Source organism: Limanda limanda, chromosome 8, assembly GCF_963576545.1.
Source record: "Limanda limanda chromosome 8, fLimLim1.1, whole genome shotgun sequence".
NCBI lineage: Eukaryota > Metazoa > Chordata > Actinopteri > Pleuronectiformes > Pleuronectidae > Limanda > Limanda limanda.
Window position 1 is genome coordinate 3,686,159 of NC_083643.1, and position 15,971 is coordinate 3,702,129.

General features: G+C 42.0%; 1 protein-coding gene across 1 annotated transcript in view; it reads right to left on the reverse strand.

Moving 5' to 3' along the window:
- fa2h (fatty acid 2-hydroxylase) overlaps positions 1-5,379 on the reverse strand; it is a 25,699-nt gene extending 20,320 nt beyond the window's left edge. Inside the window, exon 1 of the mRNA XM_061076445.1 lies at positions 4,966-5,379. Within this exon, the coding sequence (XP_060932428.1) occupies positions 4,966-5,223 (258 nt within the window). The 5' untranslated portion in view covers positions 5,224-5,379. The remainder of the gene's footprint in view (positions 1-4,965) is intronic.
- Positions 5,380-15,971: the final 10,592 nt, after the last annotated feature.

Here is a 15,971-nt window from a genome sequence, read left to right on the forward strand (position 1 = left end):
GCACACACTCCTAAATATCGTCCCTTAAACAAGCCTGTTTGTTTTTATTCATCAAGATCCATGAAATATTCTCCAAGAAATCTAATTTGTTCTTTCCTGACCCACACTGCATCCTTTCACCAAGTTTCCTGGGAATCTGCTGCACAGTTTTTGTGTAATCCTGCTGCACAAACACAAAAACATAATCTCCTCAACGTCTTAACTGCTCTTATTTATTCAATTCCATTAAACTGTTTGCTCCAGATATTCCCAAAATCTGCTGAGCTCCTCCACACTATCTCTGTTGTGCGTTCATCATTCCAATCACAAGCTCACAAACCCGTAATTCCCTTCACTTCACAATAAGTGTTCTATCTGCTCAAGTTCACGACTGTGCAGCTGCATTGTCCTCGAGCATGTGTTTAACCGCGTCGGCTGTTCGCTCGGTGGAAATCGTTTACATTCCAGATTCCTACGAGAGACAAACCCATCCCGTGAAACTAAGGTATTTCCACATCCCGTGCCCAGGTGGATGGAGCGAGAGGTGAGAGAGAAACTCAGCGCAAACAAAAGGTTCACCCAGGATTGACTCAGTGATTGAGGGGATAAGCAGTTTTCTTCTTTACTAAATCAACAGTGAAAAATGTACGTTCAACCCTATCTCTCCTTTACACTGGTGACCTATGGGTCGCTGCTGAGGGGTGGGGGGGGGGTTACTGTAGGATCAGTGTTGCCTCATCATCATAAACGGCTCAGATACTGTCAGGGAGATAAACTGTAGTTTCACTCATTCGTTTTATCTGGATTTGGAAAAGCCTGGAGTTGCTTCATTTAATCCAAAAGATTAAAATTCTTATGTTACATTTTAATGGTGGTTAAAGCAAATTTTGAATTAAGCTGTACATGTTTTATTGAAGGTGATTAAAAGTCTGTTAGCTCAAACTACAGTGGGTGCATTGACACAAACCTTTCTCTTACTGTCTTCTGAAATATTTAGAAAATTTGTCCTCAAGATGCTTTGTTGGCATTTGATAAAAATCAGTTGGGGAATATTTTATTTTTATATATTTATTAAGAATGTTTTACCTGTTTTGTATCACTCATTTGTAAAGATATTAAAAAGATATTATTGTTAAAATTCTACTTTCAGCAGAGCAATAACTATGTGGATGGAATAGTCACATATAACCAAAACATACAAAAGGAGGAATGATTAGCTTAAATCATTAGTTAAAGTTTCTTTAAATTTGGCCTTCATGGTTCCACCCTCTCTGTTTGATTATAAACCTGCTACACACACACACTATGTGATCATTGCTGCTTCCAAATGAAAATCAATATTGAACACAACTTTACATTTGGGATCCTGAGGCTGTGAAGCTCTGAACAGATCAGGAAAATAAGAACACACTAAATAGAACAAGTGCATTTGAGGTTCTTTCGGCTGTTGAATCGTTGAATTAGACATTTCTATTCACTTTTGGACTTCACCCTCCTGATGACTGGCTCGTCCCCTGAGACAGAGACCGGTTTGGACTGTGTCTCCTGCAGCTGGTTAGAGATTTAATCCTCTGGGTGACGGGTCTTCCCTTAACGAATGAGTCAAGGTGCTACATCATCATCCTGCTTTGCTCTGGCTCCGACTGCCTTGAGAGTAAAACATTAGCTCTTAATCATCTGAAAGTTAAAATCGCTTTACAGATGAAAAGTTCTGCTTTGTTTCAAGATCGGATTAAAGTCACATTAGGGCTTTAAATCATAGGATATGTGTGTGTTGTGGCCCCTTTGGTTTGTTTGAGCAAATAACAGCAGCAGGATCTCAGGTTATAAGAGAATATGAGACTATGACATAAAACCATCAGTCACTTCTTCAGTATCAGAATAACTGAAAGTAAAATAAAACTCCTTAATAGACTAAATCATTAAATTACACTGTGTAAACTTTAAAAAGACTCGTTCCAGCTTCTGAAATGTAAATATTAGCTGGTTCTCTATGTTAAGTCCTAAATCAATAAGTCCATGGTTTTGAACTGATCACCATAGAAACTGATATCGTCAACTATGGCTTCAGGAAATTATAACTAATTATAAATGATATAATAATCATTATTATTGTAACTATGAGCAATTTTCACCTTTTTCCTGACACTGCATCGTCCTCAATCATCTATATATCAATAAGAATAATAACAACAGAGATATTAGTCACATCATAAAAAGCAAATACTCAAACGGATTCGGATTGATGAATTAGTGACGCATTAAAACAAAGTTTACAACAATGTGAATCAATGAGTTTACCTCAATGACTCAGAGATGATTGTTGCCCAAAACTGTGACGTCTCCAAGTCCCAGTGCTCCATGATGGTCAATGATCAAATGAGTGAATCATTATAAATAATTTATATATATTAATAAAGTGTAGTAAAAAATAAATGAAAGAACCTCCACAGGCAGAGTTAAATGATTTATCCTGTGCAGTAGGACTGGATCCAGTCCAAGCAGAAACCAGATTCCCTCTGAAGTCTCGGTGTTGGTGAAAGTGAAGCCGCTGGTATTCGGTTGCTAAGTGAAAAACGCCATTTGATTCCATCTGTGGTTAAAGAACAAAACGAGGGATTGGTTTGACCAAGGTGGCTCCGCGGTGGCAGGAAGCCAGGAGGCAAATCACATTAGCATTGTTCATTGCAGCCGAACCTGCAGGTTGAGTAACATTTCATCAGGAGCTGGAATGTCCCGGTGACTCATTCGGTCAGTGGGAGGAAATCGGTCTCAAGACCCAGTTTCACACCCGGAGTTTGGACGTGTGAGTTCCTCTGTAGGGCTGAGGCAAAACAAATCAATGGATGGAGAAGTTGATTCCAGAATATCTACATATTCACATTCAGCCTTTTCACATGGGAAAAACAAAACAGGCCATTTTCTGGGACATTCAGCTAAAAGCTCTTGAATCTCGCCATATTTCCAATTCGACAACTTTGTGTGCATCTTCTACGTGTTTGGCACCGTGCATTTTGCATGGACTCACTCCGATTGCATTATATCACAATTTACTGGCAGGAAAATATCCAAAACAACTGACTCAGACTTTTGTGTTCTACCATTCAGCCCCTCCAGAGAATGTCAAGCTGTCAAACATCACAGTTCGACCTCGGTTTCCTCCTAACACCTTGAGCTGAACTCGTGTAAGACGCTGACGTCGCTGCTGAGTCAAATCACAACAAGCTGCGGCTGGAATGGAAAATAAAATTGTGTCTTTAGCTTTTTGTTTTGCAGTCGATAACCTGAAGAGAGCAGCTGAAAGAGACGGACCCCAAACAAACATCTGGAACTGTGAAGAGCTTGAGTGACAACGTGTGAGAATGTGATGTATTGTCACACTACGTTTACACCACTATGTGTCACACACACACACATATACACACACACACACCATCCAGCCCATACAAACACACAAGTCTCTCTAACAGCTGGCTGACAGACATTTTTCAAAAATTTTAAAAGCTCCGGATAAGATAAAGAAGAAGAGATAACTCGAGATCATTCCTCCGCCGAGGCTCAACATTTAAATTCTATAGACTCAGATATTTATTCTCATACGCACCAAGTTCTGCACGATCATAGACAAAAACCTTCTCAATAAATCTGATGTTTTTTTCATTGCAATCCACAAATTATTCCCCCCCCCAAACAACGCCAATGTTAGCAAAAGTGATCAAAAAATTATTGGATCTGCACCAGAATTTAATGAATTCTTTCCTGGCCCGTGACCGACCTGACCCCCGAGTTCCTTGATAATCCGCTCAGTTGTTTACGTGTAATCTTGTTCACAAACAAACAAACAAACAAACAGATTCCTGGGTGGTATAAAAATATAAAACCTGTTGTGCAACTGTGTCGTGTGTTGAGGAGGAGGAGAAAACACACACTCACATGAGGATGGGGCCAAACATGTAAATGTCAACGCTGTCGGAAGAGATTTATGCAAACTCTTTTGGTTTGTCTCTCCTCCCAACACACACACACACACACACACACACACACACACACACACACACACACACACACACACACACACACACACACACACACACACACACACACACACACACACACACACACACACACACACACACACACACACACACACACACACACACAAAGGGTTAAATTGGGTGTGGATTCATCCGACAACATGAAGAGGAGACTCTTCATTAGAATTTCCACTTTGCAGACTTTACCACCTTGACTCGGGGACAAGCTAAACCAGTTGTTCTTCTTATCTATCAAACACACACACACACACACACACACACACTTACGCTCACACACACACACACACTTTTTGAATCATTCACAACCAATCCCCCTCCTCACCCACCCACCCTATCACCTGTGCTCCTTCACCTCCACTATGTGAGTCTTTTTCCACTCACTCCTCTCCCCCTCCCCTATAATTAATACTGATCTAGAGGAGGAGGAGGAGGAGGAGGTGGAGGAGGAGGAGGAGGAGGAGAAGAGGACGAGCAGGAGAGGGGGAGGAGGAGGTGGAGGGCAGGTAGTTCCTGTCCTGCAGAAAACGCCCAGTAAAGTCAAGCGAGAGACACAATTATTCACCTGTTATCCAATCTGCCAAAATGTCCCAGTCGGTTTTTCAACCTGTACAAAGAACCCACTAAGTTTGTGTTTCTGATTACACAACGTGCAGCCAACACTTCACAACATGTTGACCCCAAACACACAAAACTACAAGACACCTTCACCTCCTCACTGAGACACATGTGGAGGACAGACAAGTTCTCTGAAGTCAGGGACCAGGAGAAAGTGAGAGAACTGGTTTGAGGACGCCCCTGGTTCTCCCTTGATTCAGAAATACAAGTTTGAAATGAGATAAATCTGTTGTTGGGTAATAAAGCTTTCATGTGCCTCCTCCACGGGGGGTCCTGGGGGTCATGGGGGTCATAAAGCCGCGGGTCATCCACCCACCTGCTCCTGCTCCAGCTCCCCGATGTAGTACTGCTCCATCCACCGCCTCGCGTTCTCCGAGTGCCGGTGCGGTGGTCCCTCCATCTCCGGGCCCACGTCGCGTCCGGACCGGCCGAGGATCAGCGCCTCTCCGCCGGGGTGCAGGTGCAGGAAGCCGGTCACATCGTAGACCCGGGTCCCGAGCAGGACCCAGCAGGAGGCCGGGGTCCGGTGCCGGGACACCTCCTGCTGGGTGAAGCTGCGCGGAGCCGGAGACATGCTGACTGACAGCCGGGGACAGGTGGAGTGAGGGCGGGCAGCAGAGAGAGAGAGAGACCGGGACACCTCCAGGGAGACAGAGACACCTCCAGGGAGACAGAGACACCTCCAGGGAGACGGAGGACCGAGGACTGCACGACCGGTCCCAGACTCAGACTCCGCTGTTTGGACCCGGAGGCTGCGGGACCTCCCGCGGGGCTGCGGGGCAGCAGAGGCGGGGTCTGTGACGCGTTCAGCGGCTCGGAAAACACACAAACAGCCTCACACGGAAGTGTCCAAACAGAAACTCTCTCATGCAAAACCCCGCTTGAGACTTTCTCTTACTTTAAACCACATCTCAACTGTTTTTTATCACTTATATTCACTTTAAAACTTCAAATAAGACAAGTTTCACACGAGGTAGAGAAAGATACATGATTCCTGAGTGCTCCCTGAACGCAGCATCCCATCCAGACACACCTGTAGCTCTGAAATTATCTCTCAACCGGATTACGTAATCCAATTAATCGATATATAATCATTTTAAAACGACACATCATCGAAATAACTCTATACTTAACTAAATAGTTTAAATAGTTTATATTATTTTTATAATTTCAGATTCAATCGAAAGTGAGGAATCTTTTTTTAAACGTCATCACTTCCTGATCACTGGATATATATATATAACTGCTGACGTCAACAAACCAATCATTACTTAATCATCTAATAACGATATATATATATATATATACTAAAAATATAAATATATCATCAAAATACATCCATTCAAACGTGCATTACTTTAAATTATCTTCATTTATAGATTAAATCTAGAGGGAGACATCATTTGTAAAGATCTATCGTGTGTTACGTCACTTCCTGATAAAAAGATTCAAATAAACTCAAATACACACAACGATAAATGGAGCTGAACACGTTTGTGATGTTTGTGAAGTCGTGTCTTAAAAGTGGAGATTAAAAACAATCCTTTAACACAACTTCCTCCAGGGGGGTTTGGTGCAGGTTATAAAATGAACTGTCACATGAAAATGTTAAGAATGTTTGACTGATGTGTGTTTATGTTAATGCACACACACACACACACACTCACACCCACACCGAGCAGAGGGCGTGTGTTTGCTCTGCGTCCTCTCAGCTTTATCTCCACTGAACAGACAAGAAATAAATATTCATATTCTCAGGTTACATCATGCAGAACAAACTGTTGCTGCAGATCTGCCAAAGATCCGACATGTTGGTTTTAAGTGTGTTCATCTTATAAAACCACAGAGAAAAGCGCCACTAGGGAAGTTTAGTGGTTAACTCGACAAAAACAGTGAAGTCACAAGTGGCCCTGAAAGCAACAGGAGAGTCAGCTACCTGTCCACTAGCGCCCCCAAGAGGGTGTAGGTGGGTATGACATGTGCTGGCAACAAACAGACACAAGGAAAAGAGATGAGGCTGTAACTTGATCAATTTAGCGACACTGCTCATGGCAGAAATACATAATAAAATATGTCTGTTTTTATAGTTTGATCATGGACTAAAATTAAAGTAAATTGAAAAAGTCTCATTGATAGACAGACATTAAGATACTATACTGCTACTGCTACTAGAAATGAACAAAATAGAAAATAACAAAACCAATTGGACACATTTAAGTGTATAAATAATCATAAAGTGATACAGGTTAACAAAACAACACAATTCCATATTTCTGAACCTGTAGGAACCTGCAGTTACGTGTGGGAACCAGCAGGGAGCAGAAAAGGACCAGAGATCCAAACTGTGTGATGATGAGACTCAAACTCAAACTCAATCTCTTCTCTTCTCTTTCACTGTCAGAGTCGATTACTTTTTGCAGATGATCCGTCACATAAGCGATTATGATTTGTGTTTCTTTGAATTGCAAATGAGACAGATGATCCTGCGTCCTGAGTTCCTGTTATGATAATTTCATAAAGCAACCATATACTTACTGATCATTTATTTGTATAGCACTTATCGAAACAAGGTTAAAAAGGGCCTCATTAAATACATGGTTTAAAACAAATGAATAAACATAAAAGATGATAAAAGCCATGTTTTAAAGCTTAAAGCTTAAAGATTTAACGCTTCCAGCTGCTCTCAGGTCCTCAGGCACTTGTAAAGAACTGTTTCTAAAGAATTAATAATTTAGTCCAGAGCTGTGGTTCTTTATTTAAAGCTAAACATCATGACAGATCCCAAAGCCAAAGTGCCTCAGTCGCCCCCTGGTGGCTGGCTGCAGTATAGATCATGATCCTTACCTAATCTGTGTTAGTAGATGGGACCAAACTAAAAACAAATCAAAGAACATCCATCGATAATTAACATTGCTTGTCCTTTGACATACATAGACACCATAGGGAGGAGCTATTTTTTAAACATATATTTATTGGTTTTATATAGTTTTATACATTTACATCATTTTACAAATATACAAGACCCTTCCCCAACCTGAGCATATGGCAGCATAAATGGAAATAAATATTACAAAAGTCACTGAAATTGCTAAGATATGATTCCGACATAAATTCAAATACAAAACGTTACAATGAAACTACTAATTTGTTTAAACTAAATTAAAACTAAATTGAATATGTAAAATAGATTTCAGTCACTAACAAGAGGAGCTATTCTATCTGATGTTCACACTCACTCACAGTAATCGATGTCTTCAGCCTGTTTAACTGATGTATAATCAATAAGTATCTGTTTGTTTTAATTTGTTATTTGATGCTTCAAAATCAGTGAGAAACGTCCTGATTGACAGCTGAGACCAGGTGGGTGGGACACAGGAGGGCAGTTTTCAGATTTGGGATATTTTATGTGAAATTGTGGATAGCGACAGGAAGTGGAAGCGTGTCATCCAACTTTATATCCAATCTATGTTGGGTGTTTCCTGAAGGGCCCCTGGATCAACCTGAGGGGCTTCCAGGTCTTTTCTTTTTACATTTGTCATTTCAAACAGCAAACGTTCTCTCCTGTGGATCGGCTGCAGTCTGTGGATCTGGCTCCATGTTGCATGAGTGTGAATAACGAGCTGAGCACAATGTGTGTGAATGTTAGTTTGATGCGTGGACACCTCAGAGCTTCTCCTGTTTCCTCTCAGGAGATCCAACCCCTCAGAGGGAGCGTGTGTATCTCTTCCCATCAGCCAGGTGAAGGATTGGACTGATTGACGATATGTAAACGCACCAGTGGGTCGCTTTGTTCAGAGACATCACCCAACACCGCGTGACGCAAGCTGCCCCCCCCCCACTGCCCTCACAACCTGTTATTCTACATCTGTTTTCTCTCCTCTTTCTCAAGCTTTTCTCATCTTTCTCTTCTTTCTCGGAATCTTCTCCATCCCTCTTTTTCCTCCCGTCGTCATCAATAAGCCCCCCTCGGGTTTTTCCTCCTCATTTACTGCTGCTTCTAAAAATAACCTGCAAAACAAAGGAGCCCTCAGCATACGTGTCAGTGTCTGTAACCTGAAGCAACGTGTGTGTGTGTGTGTGTGTGTGTGTGTGTGTGTGTGTGTGTGTGTGTGTGTGTGTGTGATGGGAGTGACCTTAGTGTGATGTTGTCAGAAGTAGGCGGGGTTGTTTTGTATATAAAAAGGCAGAAACTCTCATGCTAGTATCATTTCATCACTAGAGAGCGTTCACACTCGTCCATGGCTACAGTTGTACCTGTAAGTATCTGTTTGTAATTGTGTGTCTGTGTGTGTGTTTGTGTGTTTGCATGTCCATCTCAAACTGCTGCATCACTCTTGCAATTTAACTCTGTGTCTTACTTGTGGCTTAAAGAGACGTTTAGATCATCTCGTGCAGATCTGCAGGGGAAAGTAAACTTAAGTGTTTAAAGTGTAAACGTCAACATTTTAGAAAACTTGAATATAGTAAATTTCTGAAATATAGTTGTGTTATTGTTGCAGTAGACATCTGATAGGAGGAACGAGTATTGTTTTCTCTGTGCATGACGTTCAGAGATATTGTAGCAGGTCAGTTATTATGAGTACAAGTGTGTGTGTGTGTGTGTGTGTGTGTGTGTGTGAGAGATGAGTACACAACTGTTGCAGGGCCGGAGAACACGATCCGGTGTCGCTGCTGTAAATGAATCTGCACTGAGTTCTCTCTGTGAGATTGATCCTTTGTGTGTTCATGTGTGTGTGTCTTTGTCTTGGGTTTCTGATGAAGTGGGTGATTAAGTCTGCAGAGGCTAATTACAATGGGGTGTTTGTGTGTGTATTGTGTGTATGTGTCTATACATAGATCATCTATAGTGTCTTTCTAAAGCATGTATTGTGTGTTGGTGGATGAACATGTTCCAGCTTCAGGGCCATTGATTTAAATTTGTAACTAAACAATTATCAGTGTTTTTGAATTCTGCATCAGGTATCAGGTGATTTCCTCAGTGGCAACGAATCAGTGTTTCACACACTCACCACGCAGCAGATTCAATTCAATTCTAATATCTTAATTAACCCCACCGGGCTGCAGTTCCCCCCCCCACTGGGGTTAATTAACTGTAAAACAACATCAGAGCAGAAAATGGCTCCGAACAAGAGAATACAACGATGGTTTAGGAAGAACCCAGTCTGGGTCCGACATGTTTAACACATGGGAAGACATAACACACAAGGGAGTTTTATTTAAAGTTAATGGCAATAAAAAGTTGATAAAGAATTGTGGTTAATTTCATCACAGCTCTCATTGAGTGTGTATCACTGTGTTGATTTTATGGAATAACACAACAGTTCATGTGTTTCCAACAAAGGTTGATAGCTGTCTATGTTAGTATCGACTAGAAAGCCTTTATCTGTCATTGCACAGCTATGCATTGAAATTTAGTGCATCCTTGTAGTGCACATACAAAAATATATAAATATAGATATGATAGAACAGACAGAGCGCTCTATGTGTAATCATCATATACTATTTAAAAAAAACAGTAGAGCCAGGGTGTTATTGCAGCTTGTGTGTATGTGACCTTCTAATAGCATCTGATTTACTTTATCCTGTTAAAGCTAAAATACTTGCTGCTGGTCGTGATAACACCTAAAATTCAAATGTGATCCAAAAAGTTTCGGCTTCACTCATAAGGAGCCGTCACGTCGTCCATCTTTAAGGTTGGAACTCATTATCCTGATGTCTCATTGTCTCTCGTGTCTGTCTCCTTCCAGTATGCGTCCTGCTATGGCAGCGGTCAGCCCCGGTACCTGTTTGGCAAAGCTCCCCGAGGAACCAACTACCTGTCCCTCTTCTCGTACCGGGGGGGCCCACGCAGCACGCCCAGACCCCGCCTGGCGTACCCCCCGCCCAAGATGACCCTGAGGCAGATCTGTGGCATGCTGAAGGTGATGAAGCAGGTCAGGAAAAGAGAGGCTGCTGCCGCTGCTGCTGCCTGCAGGTGATTCACCACTTCCCTGCAGGAGACTGGGATTCATGATGTCTATGGAGCTTTACTTCTATGAGCTGATAGGAATACACATGACCAAGTGTTTCAGTGAAGTATCGTCATCCAGTCTTACTCCTGAGGTCCACACCTAAAGTAAAACATTACTTTAATTGGTAAAACACAAATGCATGAAGTTTTTTTAAATTAATATTTGCAATTCTGGTGATATAACCTTTTCCTTTCGACTTAAATCAACTTAATTAATTTGTGTGTTACTGATTGAACTATTAAAGGTTTAAGGTAAAAGCTATGAGCTGATATGAATACATATGACCAAGTGTTTGAGTGAAGTATCGTCATCCAGTCTTACTCCTGAGGTCCACACCTAAAGTAAAACATTACTTTAATTGGTAAAACACAAATGAATTAACTTTTTTCTAATTATTATTTGCAATTCTGGTGATATAACCTTTTCCTTTCGACTTAAATCAACTTAATTAATTTGTGTGTTACTGATTGAACTATTAAAGGTTTAAGGTAAAAGCTATGAGCTGATATGAATACATATGACCAAGTGTTTGAGTGAAGTATCATCATCCCCAGTCTTACTCCTGAGGTCCACACCTAAAGTAAAACAATACTTTAATTGGTAAAACACAAATGAATTAACTTCTTTCTAATTAATATTTGCAATTCCGGTGATATAACCTTCTCCCTTCGAGTTAAATCCACTTAATTAATTTGTGTGTTACTGATTGGACTATTAAAGGTTTAAGGTAAAAGCTAATTGTGAAAAAGTAGAAATTAAATTACATCATTAATACTACTAAGTTCCACTTTCTAATGACGCCGGTACAGAAGGTTTAATTCATGGTTAATAAATATCTAGTGATTACTCTTTAGATCAGATATTGATAAGAAGAAATAGTTAATTGGTTTTAAAAGAAGAAGAATCGTTACATTTAATCAATGCTCAATAAGTTAATGAATAAACTTACTAGATACATGAGATGAGACCAAGTATAAATCCTAATGTATTTAGTAATGTACCCGTGTTTCTGTGGGCAGAGGTCACAGGAGCCTGAGGTTAATAATTAAGAGTTCTCGTGTCACTGTCAGAACACATCTTCAATCACACTTCCTCCTCTCATCTTCCTCTTCCTCTGTCTCTGGTTTCTCCCCCCCCGCTCAGGAAGCAAGGGTCGACCTCTCCGACCCCGGCGTCGCCTGGCACCAAGTCGGACAGGAAGTGCCTCCTGGGGGGTGCCAGGCACAAACGCAGCATGAAGCGTGTCGGCTGAGTGCAGAGACCCCTCCCGTCCCCAGCAGGTTACACCATGACTCCACCCTCCCAGTCGGGGGTCCAGCCCCCTCCCATGGAAAGGTTCATTCAGATTATTCCACTTTGGACAGCGAGCAGAGCCACTGAGGACTTTGGAGGAGGACGATCACGTGACTTGTGTTCTGTCCGGAGAGGATGACCTGATCGTGTCCCCAGTTTTTTAGGACAAAAGAAGCTTTTAAAGGTCTTCCTGAGTGTTATGTTATTATGTTTTATGTTATTGTTCAGCAGAGTGGATTTTATTCTTTGTATTTCTGTTGTGGTCGACTTCAGACTCTTCATCCTACCGAGGACCTGATGAGTAACATCATGCCCCTGAATGAAGCTTGTTTGACGTTTTTTAATGTCTTTCATCAATAAAACCAAGAAAAACGTTTAATAACTTTTACCAATTGAAGAAAACATGAATCTGTTGGGCAGATGTGGTCAAACTACAAATGGTTTCCTTCTCCTCTGCTCGTTTTTTGCTGTGTTGTTGAACATGTTTCTTAAATGTGGAATAAAATTTGAAGATCTTCGTGATAATAAAAGATATGACTGCATATATGGTCTTTGTTTGGAAAAGCTTACAGACGTCCAAAGCTGCCTTTGGATTCTGATTCAAAAGTTAATCAATAGCTCATTTCATTTCCAATGAATCCACAACCGAATTAAAATCAGTTTGAAGCAAACAGAGATGCAGAAAACTGTGTGAAACAACCCGATTTGTTAAAGCATGGACAGAAAAGGTTGTAGTGTTGATGAAGAACACAGCTAATAATGTGTTTTTTGGTTTTAAATCATTACAAAGACCAACAAGAGTGTCACTGAGTCGACTGCATCCCTTTGCCTGTCTGGCATTATGAAGGAAATATCTTCATAAAACCACTTTTAAAACCACAAGAGCCAGATTTTTTATTGAATTTGAACCAACTCACTTTGTGGAGCTGAAAATGACACATGGTCACATGATCTTGACCTTTTGTCCTTAGACAAAAAGTGATCAGTTCATCTTTATGTCCAAGTGAATATTTGTATCCACTAAAGGCAGTCGTGAGATTTTCCTTTCACAGTTTTCATAATTGATCAATTTTAGCCTCCAACAATAAACGGTGTCACTTAGATTTCCCTTTACTTATTAACGTCATTAAAGTATTTCTCGTGGGATCAAAGGATAACGGATCAAAGGTGTGATGGTGATCAGAGTACCAAGGGCCTATAGAGTAGAAGAAGCTTACAGCCTGGACTCACCGGGGACCAGACAAACTCAAACTGAGTGCCTGATCGGCATCAACGCTCCTGACTGAGGCCCATGGCGAAGGCTTGGTTCTTGAATTATCCACCAGGAATATCCTAAAAAAAAAATGCAATGATCCGTCTAATTCACAAAATATCCGATCGCTTACGCACTTTGCAGCGAGTGGACAGAGGAGGAGACGTGGGGGACAACCAGGAGCTCTGTGAGGACACGAACGACCAAGTCAGTGACATCTCACGTGATAATGGGAGATTAACGGAAAGTTGGAGTAATGAGGATGAAGACTCTGGTGACGGACGCTCAGAGGAACATGTGGATGCTGACGATGAAGGGGCAGATAATGGAAGCTCTTCAGAAAGCTGGATTACTGACGGAGGATATTCTGATCATGGACACTTAGAGGAAAATGGGAATGCTGACGATGAATATTCTGATAATGGAAGCCCGATGGAAAGTTGGAATACTGATAAGCGAAATTTCGACGATGGACACGCAGAGGAAAACGGGAATGCTGATGATGAATATTCTGATAATGGAAACGCGATGAGGTGGAATACTGATGATCTAAATTCCCATTATGGACACGCAGAGGAAAATGGGAAAACTGACGATAGAGATTCCGATAATGGAGGCCCAATGGAAAGTTGGAATGCTGAGGAAAGAAATGTTGATAACAGACACTCAGAGGGAAGTGATGGAGATTCTCATAACCCAAGCTCAATGGAAAGTTGGCATACTGATCAAGGGAATTCTGATGATGGAGGCACGGGGGAAAAGGAGGATGCTGATGATGAAGACTCTGATAACCGGAGCTCGGAGGAAAGTGCACATCCTGACCATGGAAGCTCAGAGGAAAGTGCACATCCTCACCATGGAAGCTCAGAGGAAAGTTGGGATGCTGATGATGAAGCTTCTGATGATGGCAGCTCAGATGATCCCAGAACACCGGGTGCCGCCTTCTCCGTGTACCACTGTGACACGGAGCCGGTGCGAACGCTGGGGGATCACATGCTGCTCAGCTTTGTGCTCACCAGGCTTGTGCTGCACACCACCATGAAGGCCCAAGTACCGATGCGCTTAACGGATCTAGAAAGCATCGTCCAAAACCTGCTGGAGAAGTGCGAGCAGATCCAGGTCATCCCCGGGAGAACCATCAAACACAAGCACATCAAGCGGGCCACCAGGGGGATGTTCAAACACCTGTGTCGGAGGTTCGGCTCGGCGGTGGAGCTGCTGGCCGCCATGGAGAGACACAAGGCCGACGACGCCATCATCGAGGCCGTGAGGATCTTCACCACCAGGCACAAGAAGAGGAACATCCTGGAGAGGTTCCTCTCACGTGTGAGGAAACTCATCAGGAGGGCCCGCTCCGTGTGTGTGAGCGTGTGTGCACGTAACCGTGAGCAAGGAGTCAAGTTGAAGAGCAGGAAGTCCAAGCTCTGGTTTCTTTACAAAGAGAAAAACGATACTTCGGACCCACACACACAAACACACAAACACACTGAGCAACAACAGCTCATATTTATTGAGCTGTAAAGGAAAGCTATATAATATAAACCTCTACACCTATGTAGATTCAACAGGATAATTCAATAAATACAAATGTCATGTACAATTTATAATGTGAGTAATACAGGGAAATTGTTTTCACAGAATAGAAATAGGAGTATTTATATGATCTGCCTTAATATACAGGAGTGTTTCAAGGGAATTGGGCAGCCCCGGGCAGAAGGGACCCTGGGGGGCCCCTCAGAGTTTCCCACAGAATTATTTCACCCTATGGCAGTAACAGAGGGGGGGGGGGGACAGATTCTGGGTGACAGGTACAAAGACTAAGCACTGAGAGAAAGAACTGTATTTACTGTATTTCATGCCACAACTGCAGCAGGAACTCTGAGGTCTGACTGTCTGCATGGACTGTAAAAACATTAAGGGCCTTACAGATACAGATGTGCTCCCACATGCGGTACAATTACATAGAAGAGTATCTGGTATGTTATCGAAGACTCAGCTTGAAGAACATGAAGAGTCTGTGACCCTGTGGATCTGCTGGGTCTGTTTGTGTGTCGCCTCACGTGGAGTCCCCCCCCCACCCCCCCACCCGGATACTTTACCTTTACACGGAAAACCAGGAAGGTCAAAAACACACAACTGACATGTGATCTGTGCTCCATCACGGTGAACTCGTTGAACTACGTTTCAACCTCGATAAAATAAAATGTACTTTTCCTTTTTATTCTAAATGATCTAACACTGATTTTAATAATGACCATATGAAGGTTTACTGACTTTTTATGTTTTTAATTTCAATTGATCCCAAAGGAAAAATTGTAAATCTATAAAGTGATATTGTGAAATCTAAATAATGAATCTGTCTCCACAACATTCCCCAGCCTTGGTTGGACTGTTGCTACGTTTCTGCATCACCTGTGTTTTCAGTTTTCACTTCGTGCTTCTGCTCCTTTTCGAGTTTGTTATTCAGCAAAGTGACTGGGAAACATCTGGCAGTGGGACTCAGTGGTGATCACAACATCTGGACAAACGTCTGCAGTGGAAGAACCAGAACATTTACAGATGAATGTGTTCCTTCTAAATAAATGAATGAAAATTAAATACATTGTGCAGTTCACATAATTGAGGAATGGCCGTCTGGTTCAATGTGGTACTTTCAGTATTCCGGGTTATGTGCTGACTCTGTGTGCGTCTGTGGTTTGGTGCAGTGAGATAAACACACACACACACACACATACATCACTGCAGCAGCTGTGAACTAGATGTGGC